This window comes from Cebidichthys violaceus, unplaced genomic scaffold, assembly GCF_023349555.1.
Source record: "Cebidichthys violaceus isolate CVI_PGR_0920_01 unplaced genomic scaffold, fCebVio1.0.p SCAF_42, whole genome shotgun sequence".
Lineage (NCBI taxonomy): Eukaryota > Metazoa > Chordata > Actinopteri > Perciformes > Stichaeidae > Cebidichthys > Cebidichthys violaceus.
This window is the reverse complement of record NW_027176617.1, coordinates 1810600-1826164: the sequence shown is the minus strand read 5'-3', so window position 1 is coordinate 1826164 and position 15565 is coordinate 1810600. Positions and strand designations below refer to the sequence as shown.

General features: G+C 42.1%; 2 protein-coding genes across 2 annotated transcripts in view; one reads left to right on the top strand and one right to left on the bottom strand.

The window, feature by feature from the left end:
• Positions 1-61: 61 nt before the first annotated feature.
• Positions 62-5676, bottom strand: crtap (cartilage associated protein). Its single transcript, XM_068728680.1, has 7 exons — positions 5089-5676; positions 4237-4386; positions 2401-2572; positions 2061-2189; positions 1833-1978; positions 858-941; positions 62-343 (listed from the first exon to the last, which is right to left on the bottom strand). Exons 1-7 carry the CDS (start codon positions 5548-5550, stop codon positions 266-268), a joined length of 1221 nt encoding a protein of 406 aa, XP_068584781.1. The 5' UTR covers positions 5551-5676; the 3' UTR covers positions 62-265.
• Positions 5677-6574: 898 nt separating this feature from the next.
• fkbp9 (FKBP prolyl isomerase 9) overlaps positions 6575-15565 on the top strand; it is a 12726-nt gene continuing 3735 nt past the window's right edge. The window contains exons 1-5 of the mRNA XM_068728622.1: positions 6575-6888; positions 7858-8003; positions 9841-10030; positions 10149-10294; positions 11258-11447. Coding sequence (XP_068584723.1) covers positions 6686-6888; positions 7858-8003; positions 9841-10030; positions 10149-10294; positions 11258-11447 — 875 coding nt within the window. The 5' untranslated portion in view covers positions 6575-6685. The remainder of the gene's footprint in view (positions 6889-7857; positions 8004-9840; positions 10031-10148; positions 10295-11257; positions 11448-15565) is intronic.

Genomic DNA, 15565 nt, shown 5'->3' with positions numbered 1-15565 from the left:
TTCATTGTAACCGACAACATACATGATTCACAGTGGAGGAACGGACCCATAAAACAGCAAGTAAAAATATTTCTATCTTTATTAACATCATTGTCACTGTGCTATGTGTTCATACCACTGAACTGGATGTTTAGTGCACAAAATAGGAAGTTAAAAAAATGTTCAGGATGTGGTTCTGCAGGTAAAGACACAGTGACCACTCAGAGCCTCTTGCAAAACCCAATAAATACAAACTGGGGGGGGGGGGGGTGTTTTTGTGTGTGTTTCATTGTTTCGCCGGTATTTCCAATTTGGGCATTTCATCACCATCCAGGAACTCATCTATAAACTCCACCACCTCCCCCTGCGGACACACACACACACACACACACGAAAAAGAAAAAAATAGAGACAACTCAGGAGGGTCTGTTTGAAGTGCATAAGCATTAAATATCTGACTCACAGTTCTATCTGTGATTTCTCACCTGGCATTACTAAAGAGATGACAGCCAAGAACTGACAGGTGTTCGCCACATACAGCATGTACTCCTGGTTTATACAGGGTGTGCTTGTGCTGCAGCGTAAGAATTTTAAAAAAATGCCGGTGTCTTGCTGCCACCTGATGGCCGTCTGCCACATTGCAGCTTGATAAACACAGAACCTACATTGTACTGCAGGGTGTCATGTGATCAGACTGAAGAATCCAGGATTTTTCCATAAGTGACACAAGAACAGAGCCTGATCCAAACTCTAACTGATAACAAGGGAATCATGCAGGTCTATTTTTAAGGGTAAATTGTTCACTTAAAAGATATCTCCCCGGCTAAAAGCATCCTGTGATGCACTAACACACAAAAATATGTATTACAAGCACTCACCTCGTCGTCGCTCACCAGGCGCTGTCTGGAGAACTCTAACATTTGTAGCTGCAATGTGGTCTGATTGTAGTACCGCAGTGCCTCCTGTAGCGCGCAAACACACACACGCACACACGCACACGCACACACACACACACACACACACACACACACACACACACACACACACACACACACACACAGGAGCACAGCAGGTAAAATGTGTGTCATAGTGAAGCAAAGAAACAAAACAGAGAAAGAAGGCAGAGTGCACGTGCTGAGTCAGTTTGACATGTAGTTAGTCCAGAGTACCTTAAAATAAATATGCCTTTTTGGTTTATTACTGAGTTACATTCGTAGATTGATATCACTGTAATATACAGTATGTCTATTAAATATAAAGCAGACGGTTAGCTTAGCTTAGCACAAAGACTGGACACAAACAAACAGCCCCCTTGGTTTTGTCACAAAGTCTCTGCACCTGGCAAAAAAATGTGCACACACAACCTCAGGTAACACCACAACATAAACAAACAAAATACAAAGTTTTAATTAGAGAGCTTTAGAGGCAAATTTGTTCACCCTCAGACAGAGCCGGGCCAGCTGTTATCCTCTGTTTCAAGTATTTTAGTTAAGCTAAAAGGCTGCTGGCGTAGAGTGTCAAACTTCTCACCTAACCGACTAAAAGACTCCTAAGGTTACCTTTTGAACCTATTTGAAGTAAAAGCAGTACCCTTATTTGCTTTCCTGCCATGAGTTACTGTAGATGGGAAGACTGATAACACTCAAAAGTCTGACCATGCTAAGCCAGTTAGCCCCACTTAGCATAAAGACTGGAGACAAGGGGAAACAGCTAGCCTGGCTCTGTCCAAAGGCAACAAAATCTGCCTACCAGCAACCCAAAAAGCTCACCAATTAGCATGTTGTATCTTGTTTGTTTATTCATATCTAATAGGAACTGGGTGCACAAAATTTGTAGTCATGAATATGTCTCACTGCTCTGGGGAGGAAGTCCTCCTCCGTCAGCTCCCACCGGCTTTTGTGGAACTGGTAATAGGCCACGTTATTCTTCATAACTTCATCGCTGGGGTCAAAGAGCACGTAGCTGGCTGCACACGGTACGGCGTTCTTCAGGTCATTCACTGAAAACATGATTACAGAACTTAATCCAGGGAATTCAGTCATAATAACACAGTAGAGGTTTGGAAACAACACGCTACTCACATTTGTAATAGGCAAACTGCAGGTAGTGGTACATGGTGGCCACAAAATTGTCAACCACGAAACCTCCTACAACAGGTGTCAGGTCACTTTCACAACTCACTTTCCTGTCAAGGACCTCTATGTAGTGATCTGAAGAGGAAAGGTTCAAAAAATTATGATGGAGAGAAAAAAATTATTCAACTTAGGCATTACAAGAAAGTGTTGAAAAAAGGCTTCATTAAATGAGAAAAGGAAGACCGATGCAAAAGGTTTGGATTTTTAACAAAAGAGAAATGCAGGTATAGATGGACAGGGCAGGAAGAACAGAGTTAGAACACAACATGAACACACATGAACTGACCGGCTATGGAGGGGTAGAAGTCCTTGAAATCTTTGACGTCCCTGGGGCCCTCGGACGCAGCCAGACACTCGTCGTAGACCTTGAAGAAATCACGCAGAGACAGCTCCATGTCTGACACCGAAGTCCGAAAGTTTTCTCCATTGTACGCCCGCACTGCACGCACAAACAGTGTCTGCAATAACACACAGATATTGTTTAATCTGGACATGATTGCATTACTGAAGCATTCCACAAGGTTACAAGTCCCTTTCTTATTAAAATCAATGGTATTGATCTGTGTTGCTATTGTGACCTATAACAGGAGCAACTGCTGCAATGCTTCTAAACTTAAAACATAATGGCAGACAATATAAATATGAATATGAGAAGAAAAAACAACAAATGAATTACATGGCACTTTTATTACTTAGTGGAAAATATTGCTTTCAATGATTATTTTGTTACATCTCTTAAAAAACTAACATGTAACTTTGATACCCCCCTCCACCTGTTTCTTCTTCTACACCCCACCAGTTCTCTTTCTCTGAGATCACACAGAATGAACTGTCGAACATTTAGAACTCATTAAAAAATTCTCCATGTATTTACACATATATATATCTCCAGATATACATTTTTTAAAGACTCATCCTATGAGCTTTTTGCCTCTATGCTCTTTCTCTCCCGCTGGAAAACTGCCCAAATCAGGCATCCACAGAAAAAGGCTTCTATTCAAAGATGGACCTTGGGATTTTATGAAATGTAGATCGACTTGAATATTTACAGCCCATTTTCAGCAATACTAGATCCAGCTTTTCGAGTTAGTTTGTTGATTTGTGCTAGAAGAAGTCTTTGCGGGCATGCTGTAGGATACAAGACTACTGCTCCCATCTCTTTTAATAGGATTACCGTAAATCCTTGAAATGTCTTAAATTAGATTTTTTTTAGGCTTTAAGGTTGTAGCTTTTCTTCTTTGATAATGGCGCTGTGGTATTCGATGTAGTTCCTCTATAGATGCTTGTGACGCTCAGAGACGCGCCATACAAACACCATTTTGCTGTGGCTGTCCATGTTGTCCCGAAAAGATGCACTGGGACGCAAAAAGATAGGAAGTTGGGAATAGACTCTTAAAACCACTCTTTTTTTAAAACATGCATGCAAGTGATAGAAGTAGAAGCTAACGTCAGGCTATAAATTAACTCCACCACGGTCGCATAACTTCACGTCACCACCGCGAAGCTAAAGGTGGACTAGTCGGCGTAATGACGTCTTACGGTCTCATTTAGCCACTTTTTAGCAACCGCCTTGTTTAGCACACTTAAAAGCTTCAAACGTCACTAGAGGGGAAGTTACTGACCGTATTTTGTATCATAGAACAAAATGTTGAATCTCTCAAGCTTGTGTTAACACAGACATTATTTCAGGCAGAAAGGTTTCACACTTGTGGCAACTTACCGCCGTAATATCTCTAGTGTCAAGATCTGCATTAGATAGTTTCTGGATCGTGGTGCTGCGGTTGCAGTGGTTAGTGTATTTCTGCTGTGTTCATTGCCGAACCTACTCTTTACTCATTCCTGCTGGGGCGACTACAGCCCTGTCAAGGACCACTAAAGGGTCCCCAGGCCCTATTTGGGGAAGCACTGGTGTCTATGAATGACTCTCCCCATGATGTGGCCAGCTTGGCCATGTTCACCACAGAGTGCTACTCCATCAGCACACCCACACAGCCAATAATAGGATGGATTGTGTATATTTAAATAGATTAACAAAGACGTGGGTATGGGTGTATCTCTTACATGCATGCAGCCTCTCCATGTTTACTCCTCATTCTGATTCTGTTTGTGTGTTTATGTGCACCTCATAGGATTTGGTCTCCAGGTCTTTGAGGTGTTCGTCGGATCCAGGCAGACTCTTGTAGTAAGCCATGTTCCTCTGCATCATCTCATCGTTTGGGTGTTTCAGCAGGAAGGTGTGGGCAGCAGACACCGCCTTGGCCAGGTTGTCGGACTGGGAGAAATAACACAAACACACATTGCAAACGGCTATTAGTTGAGAAAATAAAATAAATGTAATGCAAACATTACACTGTGGTACAATGTGGAGTGGTTGAAGGGACTCCAAAACTCATATATCGCCAATAAATAATTCCAGAATAACTGAATGGAGGACAATATTTTAGATCACTATAAATTAATGTTGGTTTTGTCAATTATCAGGTCAAATTAAAACAATGTAGGTATTCAGGGGTTTCCTCTTAATTTATCACACCTCTGTTTCCACGGCAACATAAGCTTAAAATTAGGCCAAATGACTCTAAATAAACTGTGATTCATAACTTAGTCCTAAATCGAAAATAGTTATCTTGTAGAGGTAAAGACAAGTTAAATTTTTGTTTTTGTTTCTTTATTTGTGTTTCTTTTACTTCTCAATAGAAAGGACAAGAAAACTCAAGCAGGTAAAAAGTCCAGGGCCTCCCCGCGTGCAGAACAGAATTTAACGCTAACAGACCTGTGCATCCGTGGCACGCAGGTGACGTCAGAAAGCAAAGACACGAGAAAACACCGTCAGTGCCGTTGGGAAAGGAACTGAAAACCACCACCTAATACTGAGTATCATAACAAGATAAACAAACACGTGAAACAACATAAGGTTTGGAACCCCTCGACCCTCCTCGTGACCCCACATATTAAACACATGTAACGTGCTCACTTTGAAGTAGGCGTACTGCAGGTATTTGTACGGCTCTCTCTCCTCAAATTCAACTATAGTGTCCCGGCTGGGCATGGCCTGCCTGAAAGCGGGCAGCCCCTGTTTGCAGCGCTTCAGACACTGCGCCCTCTTCATAACGTTACCGAACGCCCGCAACTCTGGAAACTCCGCAAACTTCTGCTCGTCTTCCAGCCTCACAGAGCTGCAGTTCAGGTTGCAGAAGGCCTCGCTGTCCCTCAGCAGCCGGTACAGCCGCAGAGACACCTCTATGTACTCCACCGTCTCCTTCCACTTCTCTCCGGTGTACTGGTCCAGTGCGTACTTGTAAGCGGACTCCAGGGGCATCAGCTCGTGCCTGGGGAAACTCCTGAAGCTGTATTTCTCATACTGGGAGTTCACCACAGAGATGAAAAATGCGAGTACAAGCGCCGAGAAGAATTGGGAAGACGCGGACGGTGCCATTTTTAAGTTTGGTTAATGGTGGACTGGGGGTGATCCCGGAGTTGGAACGTGGGTCTCTAGGACCGCCTCAAGTTCCACGACGTATCCGGACAAAGCCTCCCCACCCCCGGGCGCAAAAAGCTGGAACGGCCGCTCCAGCGGGTGGGGGCTACGGGAGCTGCTCCTCCCACTCACACAACTCACACGAGTAAATCACTGCTCTTGTTACGTCCTTTTACAGGACAAGTAACAACCTGACAGAGAAAAGAGCTTTTATAACTTCATAAGTGAGGGAGAAAATCATGTACTTTATAGATAAGGGACAAGGTAATTTAGACATGTATTTAAACTTCAGGACTGACCAAGAACAAATGATTCAATAAAACTCTGCTCTTTAAACTTCTTTCCTCTCCGTCACTAATTAAACCCCTGCATGGTGAGAGTGATGCGTCCTCCCACTGCCACGTAGAGACATTCCTGTCTGGTCTGCCCCCCCCCCCTCAACAGGCCTGAACCCCACCAACACAAGTCAGGATCCATGTAGAGCATCATCTTAGGTGAAACGTTATGTGTTCTGCTCATTTGACTGCAATTCAGAGGCGGATCCATCTCTGGATGTGTGCGTATCATAGTGATTTAAATGGGAACGGGGGGGGGGGGGGTTGTTTGCAGATGTGTGGAGACCCCTACGTTACCACGTTGACACATATCAGAAGCTGCACTGCGCAGGAGCAATACGTGGTGCCCAAAACTATCCCATTCAACCCCAGAGGACGTCAATAGCTAGAAAGAAGCAGGAAGTGACAGGAAATATAAAGTACAATTTCAAAGTAAAAGCACGTTTGGCTATCAAAGCTTTGATCGCATTTGTTTGTGTCTCACAGAGGGCATCTGTTTATATATTTTGTAGCCATTTGTAGTTGTGCTTCATGAACAATACGCGATATTAAAGTATCCACTCGACGTTGTGTCTTTAAAGTCCAACCGGAAGTGATACCGTTTTGTCTAGCTTGACACGTGATCATTCCTGCCGTGCGATCGGGGCAGGACTTCTATCCAAGTCCGGAGTAGAGGAAACCACCGGGGATCAGGGAGGGAGCACACAGGCCGTACTCACAGTTATCTCCATCGTCTGAGAGTTTTGTCGGCAGTGAAAATGACCCAGTGCGTGCAGGGGATGCTGTATTTGTCGGTTCTGGTGGCGTTCGCCGCCTGCAACGCTCCTCCAGTACCGTTAGACGACATCTTCATTGAGAAAACTTTCATGCCAGAGCAGTGTGTGCGCGCAGTAAAAGTAGGGGATTATGTCAGGTATCACTACAATGGCATGTTTCCGGACGGCAAGAAGTTCGACTCTAGGTGAGTATCGCGCGAGGAAGGAATTTATTCCCACTTTTAGTCTCTGTGTGCAGAGCAGACCCGGGTGCACGGTGGGAATTAGCGTGCGCGCTGCGTAAAAGTGCGCGTTCGCCCTTGTTAGCCACGCAGGCAGGCAGGCTGACTGAACTCTGAATCCATGTATGCTTAACCCAAGGGCCCCGAGACCTTTTAATATCCACAGTGATTACACTAAAGGCCCCTGTTTGATCAGATGGAGAGTTTTACTGCTATATAGATATTAGGCCTGCTTGATCACACTGGATTCAATGAAACTTGAGGACCAAGTCCTTATACCTAATGCTCTGCATGGTTTTCTGAAGGTGCCTGCCCTCCACTTTGGGAACCTCCTATATTATCAACTGTAGTAACAGTGTAACAGTCTGCTTTCAACGCAGGGCCCCTTGACCCCTGAGGGCCCCAAAAGCCTCAGATCCACTTGTTTTTTCATTAATTGCACATTTGTTAAAGGATTTGAAGTACTAAAGTATGCAGCCTCTGCAGTATTAGCTAACTTTGGGGCCTTGTCTTGTAGAGTGGCCCTGTGCTCACATATATTCCTAAGTAAAGTTAAATCTTACACATTTAAATTGGGCCATGTCTGTGTGTTTTATCTCAGTACATCAAAGCCTGTAAAGATGGTGACATTTTCATCTCACATCCAAAATAACTTAAGTCCAGGCACAAAATGACAGTATGTATAAATAGAAGTATAATTTGCACGAGACACTTTAATACTCACTTTAGAGTCTCTCTGGATGAATCTGAACTCTGTGAAGGGATTTTTTTTCTGAGTGAGTTGTCAAAACAAGGTGGGAGATTTAATTGTTCCTCCCAAATTGTTTTCCCACAACAAATATGGTCACTGGTGAAGAAACTTTTGCAGTTTTGCAGTTTTGAGGCACCGAATGAATGTAAATAAAATAACGTGTTTATGTGTATGTGTTCCAGTTACGACCGTGGCAGCACCTACAATGTGTTTGTTGGCCAGAAGAAGTTGATCGCAGGCATGGACAAAGCTCTAGTGGGGATGTGTGTCAACGAGAGAAGCCTGGTCAAGATCCCACCTCACCTCGCATATGGCAAACAGGGATACGGTGTGTTTTAAACTTCCTATCATATTAGCACATCCCTGTTCTGCCTGATTGTTTTGAATCAGGCAGGACAGAATATAACATGTTCTCCAAGAAGTTTGAGGACAGTGTGTTTATTCCTCTGGGGAGTTATTATAAATACACAGATGAGTGAGCACACAGCTGGCACTGCTCACGGTAACAATGAGGGACATTGGCAGGAGCTTAAGGGACAAAAATGACAGTCTTTGCAGAAAGTACCGTATTGTGAACTAGAGTCAGTCGAAGCAGAGAAGAAGTGGGCTTTTCCAAAGCACCCATGTTTAATGATGTCAGAGGGACGTCACAAACCAGGAAGCAGATCAGAGGAAGATGCTCAGGATCAAGATTTTCCGCTCTTAGTAACTACACTGCAGATGCCAGAGCATTAGCAGATGGAAGAAAAACTTTACAAATCTCGATCTTTATATGAACATGAATAGATCCGGGCCAGTGTGCACCGGAGAGTGTTTGTGTCACAAAATGTTGATATATTTGCATGTGATTGCAGTGATAAGGGTAAAAATGTAGAGGGTCTGTTTACATGGAGTGACCATTTCCATGCGCACATACACACTTAGTGTGTGTGTGCGCATGGAATAGTTAGATCATGGGATAGAGGGGAGAGCGGGGGGGGCATGTGTGGACAGGTAACAACAAGTCTGTATCAGAGAGAAGGTTAGACAGAGAGAGGAGAAGATAGAGAGGTGAGAATTTGGAGGAGGTAGAGAGAGATTTAAACTGGAAAGAGGCCTGCCAGCTTAGTAGTAGTGAAGATTGAAAGGCTGCCGCCCACACATTCCTTGCACCCTTCCTCCACCTCCCCCCACTCCCACCTACTAAGCTTCACCTTCTTCACCATATCTATGTTTCCTGTATGCTTGTTGAGCTATTAAAGGCCCAAAAGACAGGGAGTAATGCTCATGTTTGAGATGTTGGTGAGTGGACAAGACACTGAGAAAACCACAGACATGTCCTATTTCTGGAAATCTAGAGGGTTTAATGACATAAGGGGGAGTTACTTTGTATTACTACCCACTTATTACTAGAGTCGCAGATTATTTTTGACTGATAAATTCTGTAAAACCATAATACATCCAAAACAGTTGATACGATAAAACCATCAAACTATTTAGATAATCAATTGGCAAAAATGGGGAATAGTTTATTTTTGCTATTAATTCACTGTATAAGTAAGTGAAGGTAAGTGAAGGTCTGTGATTTAATGTGTATTAATTTATTAATTTAGGGGTCCACTGTTTTAGACTATTTTACAAAAACATCTGTTTTAATGCAAAACAACTAAAGAAAAGAATGTCTAGTCATACCCATTGCTATAATTCATCATTTATTTTGGGTGACTTCACAGTCTGATTTGATATTATATAAACCACTGGTTTCATAGTGAGCATTGATAAAAGTCACCCAGATGTTCCAATTTTGAGCTAGAAACTTAAAAACCTAGTTTTAATTTTTTTTTTTTAATGAATGGACAGTCTTTCAAGTCCCACAATTTTCAAAATGCATGTTTGATTCATTGATCAACACAAACAAATCCTGATTAGAAAAAAACAAAAAACTTTGATGTAAAATTGTATTAGTAATGCAGCAGTCTAATAAACGACTTCCCAACCACGTCAACTCCAAAGCATTACTCTCGTTCATCACTGCCAGGTTCATGGAGAGAGGAAGGCACTAATAGGGATTTATGTTGACACAGACTTCAGGTCATATTGCTAAGATCTAGTGTGAGAGTGATCAATACACGAGAGTCAGACCAGAAAGTACCGTCTGCTGACTTGCTCTTTTCTTTTCTCCTCAGGTGACATCATCCCTGCAGATTCGATCCTCCATTTTGACGTCCTGCTGCTCGACGTGTGGAACCCGGAGGACGGCGTCCAGATCAAAACGTACCACACGCCCTCCAACTGCTCCAGAAAGGTGGAGGTGTCCGACTACGTTCGCTACCACTACAATGGCACCCTGCTGGACGGCACACTCTTTGATTCCAGGTTTGTTCTGTGTAATAGTCTCTCATTCACACACACACACACACACACACACACACACACACACACACACACACACACACACACATATGTAACCTCTCTCCCCGACCCTTCACTGCAGCCACACCCGTATGCGTACCTATGACACGTACGTTGGGATTGGGTGGCTGATTGCCGGTATGGATCAGGGCCTTCTGGGAATGTGTGTTGGAGAGAGACGCATCATCACTATGCCGCCGTCACTTGGATACGGAGAGAACGGAGACGGTGAGTGTTAACAATGTCTTTATTATCATTTGTTTCCTTGAGTCTGATGACAGTCCTGTGAGGGATCTTTCAGAATAACAAGAGACTGATATTTACTGTGGAAAGCAACAGGTGCTGTAGTTGCACATTTGTAGCAGAAGGTGGCGGTACATCACACATAGGTGTGAACATATGCAGTTAAACTAAACATCTCATCTTGTTCCCTCTCAGTCTAGTCAGGGATGGAGAATGTAGACTTTTTCTTTTCCCAAACCCTAGCCCTGATCACTGACACTTTTTATTTGCATTTTCAACTTCTTCTTATCTTGGAAAATTAAATGAAGTAAAATGAAAAATATAATTTTTATGACTAATTCTGTCGTCATTTTCCAGCCAAATAAGCTTTTGCTTTGTTTTCAGTCTTTGTGCTAAGCTAAGCTAACCGGCTGCTGGCTGTCTAATCAAGCTAACAGATAAAGACTGGCATTGATCCTCTCATCCATTTCCTCCCACAGAAAGGGAAATAATGAATCTCACAATATAAGTATTCCCAATATTTGTTTTTTGCCATAATTTTACTTACACGAGACAATTTTTATATTATACTGTTATACTATTCATTACTTTTACTAGCAATATATTTTATTAACATTTTCAAATAACTTCCAACAATAAAGAAGCAAAATATAAAATCCGGTATGAGGGAGACCATCAACAACATTTAACTTACTTTTGATTAAGGCCTGCCTTTAATGCCAGATATTTTAAAAATAACAATACAAAAATTAACTATATAAATAAAGATTTCTTTACTTTTTAGAAGGTTCCCCTACTGTCATGTTCACATCACATTTTCATTATTTGTATTGAAATTCATACTTGACCTTGTCAATAAATAACTTTAACTCGACTCACTACTTACATGTTCAAGGTTCATGTTCAAGGCTTCTGTAGTTCCTCAACCCTTTCTTCGTCTCGCTCTAGGAAGCGACATCCCAGGACAGGCGTCTCTGGTGTTTGATGTCGTTCTCCTGGACCTCCACAACCCCAGAGATGGGATCACAGTGACCAATCAGATGATACCTGAGTCCTGCACAAGGAAGTCCGTTGCTGGAGACTTTGTACGCTACCACTACAATGGCAGCCTCCTTGATGGAACATTTTTTGATTCCAGGTGTGTGTCAGTGTTTAGTATGCATTGTAGATTTTATTATAAGTAGAAATTAATGTTTAATGTCTGTTGTTCCTCAAGTGGCCTCAGGGTGGCAGCATCTCTCTGTGCACTGAAGATGCTTTGAGAAGTGAACTGAAACTTAGAAACCACTGGTGCGAACTTCCTGTTTACATTACAGACAGCTGCATCCTGTGATTTGTTTTGCAAGTCTGCTGCTTCTTACAGCAGATGATTAGTTCAGGCACTGTACAGGTCATTTCTAATCTACACTTGCGTGTTTATTTGTTATTCCTGGTTATAGTGAAAAGGTGTACAGCCTAGCTGCGTAACCTATACCCCCTCCCAGTGCGAGTGAAGCGCTGGAAGAGGGCTTGTTCAATAACCTCTGACCTAGGTAATGAACGCACCCCCCAAAATCTACACGCAAGACTGTCCTAGTCTGCTTAGGGAGGTGAAAGCCAGGATAACTTAATACCACTAGCCACCGTCGTATCTCTTATTTCAGGCTAAAAACGTCGGCCTTCCCGACTGCCGGATAACAACGGATTTAAGTGTGTGTGTGTGTAATAGGTGTGGGAGGACTGGATGGACCCCAGGATGGACCCGCTCTAAAGGGCCACCGCTGGGGGAGGAACCCCGTGTGGTTGGGAACCTCGCTTGGTTATGAAGGGCAGCTTCAGGACCCTGGCCCTAACCCCTCTGATTAGATACCAATATGATCCCTATTACCCCTTAATTGTTGGAATGCTGATTCAGCATTCCAAGTATTGTTCTTCGAATCTTTATTCAACTATTTCTTCCGTACGTATTTTGGCACTTAATAACTTCCACATTTCTTAAGCTACAGAAACCATTCAACTATATAAATGTTCAGCTTTTTCAGGAGAGGGGTGCTATTTCTCATAATTTTTCTAATCTTTCAACTTTTTGAATTATTAAGCTTTTTGCAACTTATTTTTTGAATGGGATGTCTATGGAGAATATTTTTAAATCCTCTTAAACTTGTTCAACTTTCAGATCCTTCTACTTCCTCATACTTTCAGCTACAGACACCATTTAAACTTTCAAATGTTGAGAAAACCCTGACCAATGATTGTATCTTATAATCATTTTGATATCTTTTACACTTTTTGAATAGTAGCATTTTTGCTTTCATGTGTTTTTCAGTCCTTTTCTGCTTTTATAATGGGTGTGTATTGCGCAGCTTAGAGTGCGTGATGTCATCGCTAGAGTGAAGAGAAGCCTGAGATTCCTGTGAAAAAAATATTTGTCTTTTGCGACTGACTCCTCAATTTTCACTCTACATGCATAATTTTTGGATGGAAACGTAGCTAATCTTGTCCTTGTCGTAGACATATGACTTTGGAATCCCACAGGTTTACACATTTGGCTCAAGAGCCTTTACTTGAGAGGAAAACCAACTTTCTCCTCCATAGACCCCAATGTTAAAACGTACTTCAAAAAAGTCTTGCACAGACAAACGTACCCCATTTCTAAATCGCCATTGAAGCCACTTTTTTTTAGACTACAGATCCCATATTCACATGATCTGTTCTTCAAGTCATCCTTGCACTTCAGTTTTAATATCGTAGCAATAGGGGCTATGGTTATGGGGGTTTTGTGGTTTTGTTTGACAGGTGTTTTCCAGTTTTTTTCTCATGAAAAGGCGGCAGGCTCACAGGTGTTCGTGCTTGAGCTAATTACTAATGTTTATAAACACAGACTCACAGACTCTCCAACTGCTGCGTCGTCACCATGGGAACCAATGACACACACACACACACACACACACACACACACACACACACACACACACACACACACTTTCTCTCTTTCTCTGTCTGTCTGTCTGTCTGTCTGTCTCTCTCTATACACTCAGTACATATAACTGTCTGTCTGCCTCACTCACTCACTCAGTACATATAACTGTCTGTCTGCCTGTCTCACTCACTCACTCCATATAACTGTCTGTCCACCTGTCTCACTCACTCACTCCATATAACTGTCTGTCCACCTGTCTCACTCACTCACTCAGTACATATAACTGTCTGTCTGCTCTTCTCACTCAATCCAGATGACTGTCTGTCCACCTGTCTCACTCACTCACTCAGTACATATAACTGTCTGCCTGTCTCACTCACTCAGTTCATATAACTGTCTGTTTGCCTGTCTCACTCACTCACTCAGTTCATATAACTGTCTGTCTGCCTGTCTCTCTCTCCCACACACTCAGTCCATCTGACTGTCTGTCTGCCTGTCTCTCTTTCCCACACACTCAGTCCATCTGACTGTCTGTCTGCCTGTCTCTCTCTCCCACTCACTCAGTACATATAACTGTCTGTCTGCTCTTCTCACTCAATCCAGATGACTGTCTGTCCACCTGTCTCACTCACTCACTCACTCAGTACATATAACTGTCTGTCTGCCTGTCTCACTCACTCACTCACTCAGTTCATATAACTGTCTGTTTGCCTGTCTCACTCACTCACTCAGTTCATATAACTGTCTGTCTGTCTCTCTCTCTCCAACACACTCAGTCCATCTAACTGTCTGTCTGTCTGTCTGTCTCTCGCTCCCACACACTCAGTCCATCTAACTGTCTGTCTGTCTGTCTCTCTCTCCCACTCACTCAGTACATATAACTGTCTGTCTGCTCTTCTCACTCAATCCAGATGGCTGTCTGTCCTCCTGTCTCCCTCACTCACTCAGTACATATAACTGTCTGTCTGCCTGTCTCACTCACTCACTCAGTACAAATAACTGTCTGTCTGCCTTTGTCACTCTCTCACACTCATTCATTCAGTCTCTCTATCTCTGTCTTCCTGTCATTCTGTGTTTCTCTCTCTGTCTTTCTTTCTGTCTCTCCCTCTCTCCCTCTGGCTCTCTCTCTGCTACCACTACTGCTGCTATTCATGCTACTACCAGTACCAATACTACTACAGCTATTAGTACGATTGCTACTAGTACTAATACTACTGCTATCACTTCAAATACTGCCATTACTATTACTACTTCTTCTACTACTACTACTGTTATATTAAATACTACGACCACTACTACAGCTATTACTACGACTACTGATACTACTACTTATACTGCTTCTTCTAATTACAAATACTTCCACTACTAATAATACTTCTACTACAACTACAACTTCTACTACTACAAATATCACTACTGCTGACATTTTTTTAAGCCACAGAAGCTGTTTGAATATAAAAATATTCAGCTTTTTCAGGAGAGGGGTGATATTTTTCATATTTGTAATCTTTAAACTTTTTGAATTATTAAGCTTTTTGCAATTTGTTTTGAATGGGATATCTATGGAGAAAATCTTCAAATCCTGTTAAACTTCTTCAACTTTCAAAGCCTTCTTTCTCATACTTTCAGCTACAGACACCATAGTTAGACGTTTCAACTAGAAGGGTTTTCAGCAGTGCAGTTTAAATGCTTTCGAGCTTCAACATTTTTCAGACCGGTAGTCTCTCATTTCTGTATTTTCAGCAATGTTTTTGCAATTCATTTCAGCTTTCAGCTTTCAGCATTCCAACGCATTTTCAGCAGGAAATGCATTTTCTAGTTCACAACAGTTATTGCATAAGCGCTATAATCACACTGCAATGTTATCACCACACTGCAACATCACTTATGACTATATCAACAGAGCAATTAACATAAAGCTGAGTCAACTAAATTAATCAAGCATAACAAAACATTTAGTTTTTCGACACTATTCTAGTCTTAGCTTACAAAAGGAATGTCATACAATATTAAACAACTAAATGTATTTTAGTTCTGTAGCTCTCACTGAACAGGATGTTCCCTATCTAATATAATAGTTAGTCTCTGACTTTACTACCTTTATCCTCTGCTGTCTAGCATTCATCCTGTCAGAATGGGTTTATCTCAAAGTTCACTTATTCCTTTAGATTCAACATATGCTTCCTCCAAAACAAACTGCTTGTGGTAACTCAAGCACAGTGGTTTTGAAGGTTTTTTATAGGACTCCTATATTTACGTATAAACAAACTTACGAAAGTTTTACGAAAAAACAAACTGTATATTTAGTTCCCAGATTGACTGTGATTTTTTTTCTCTATGTTGCAGTGGGATAATCA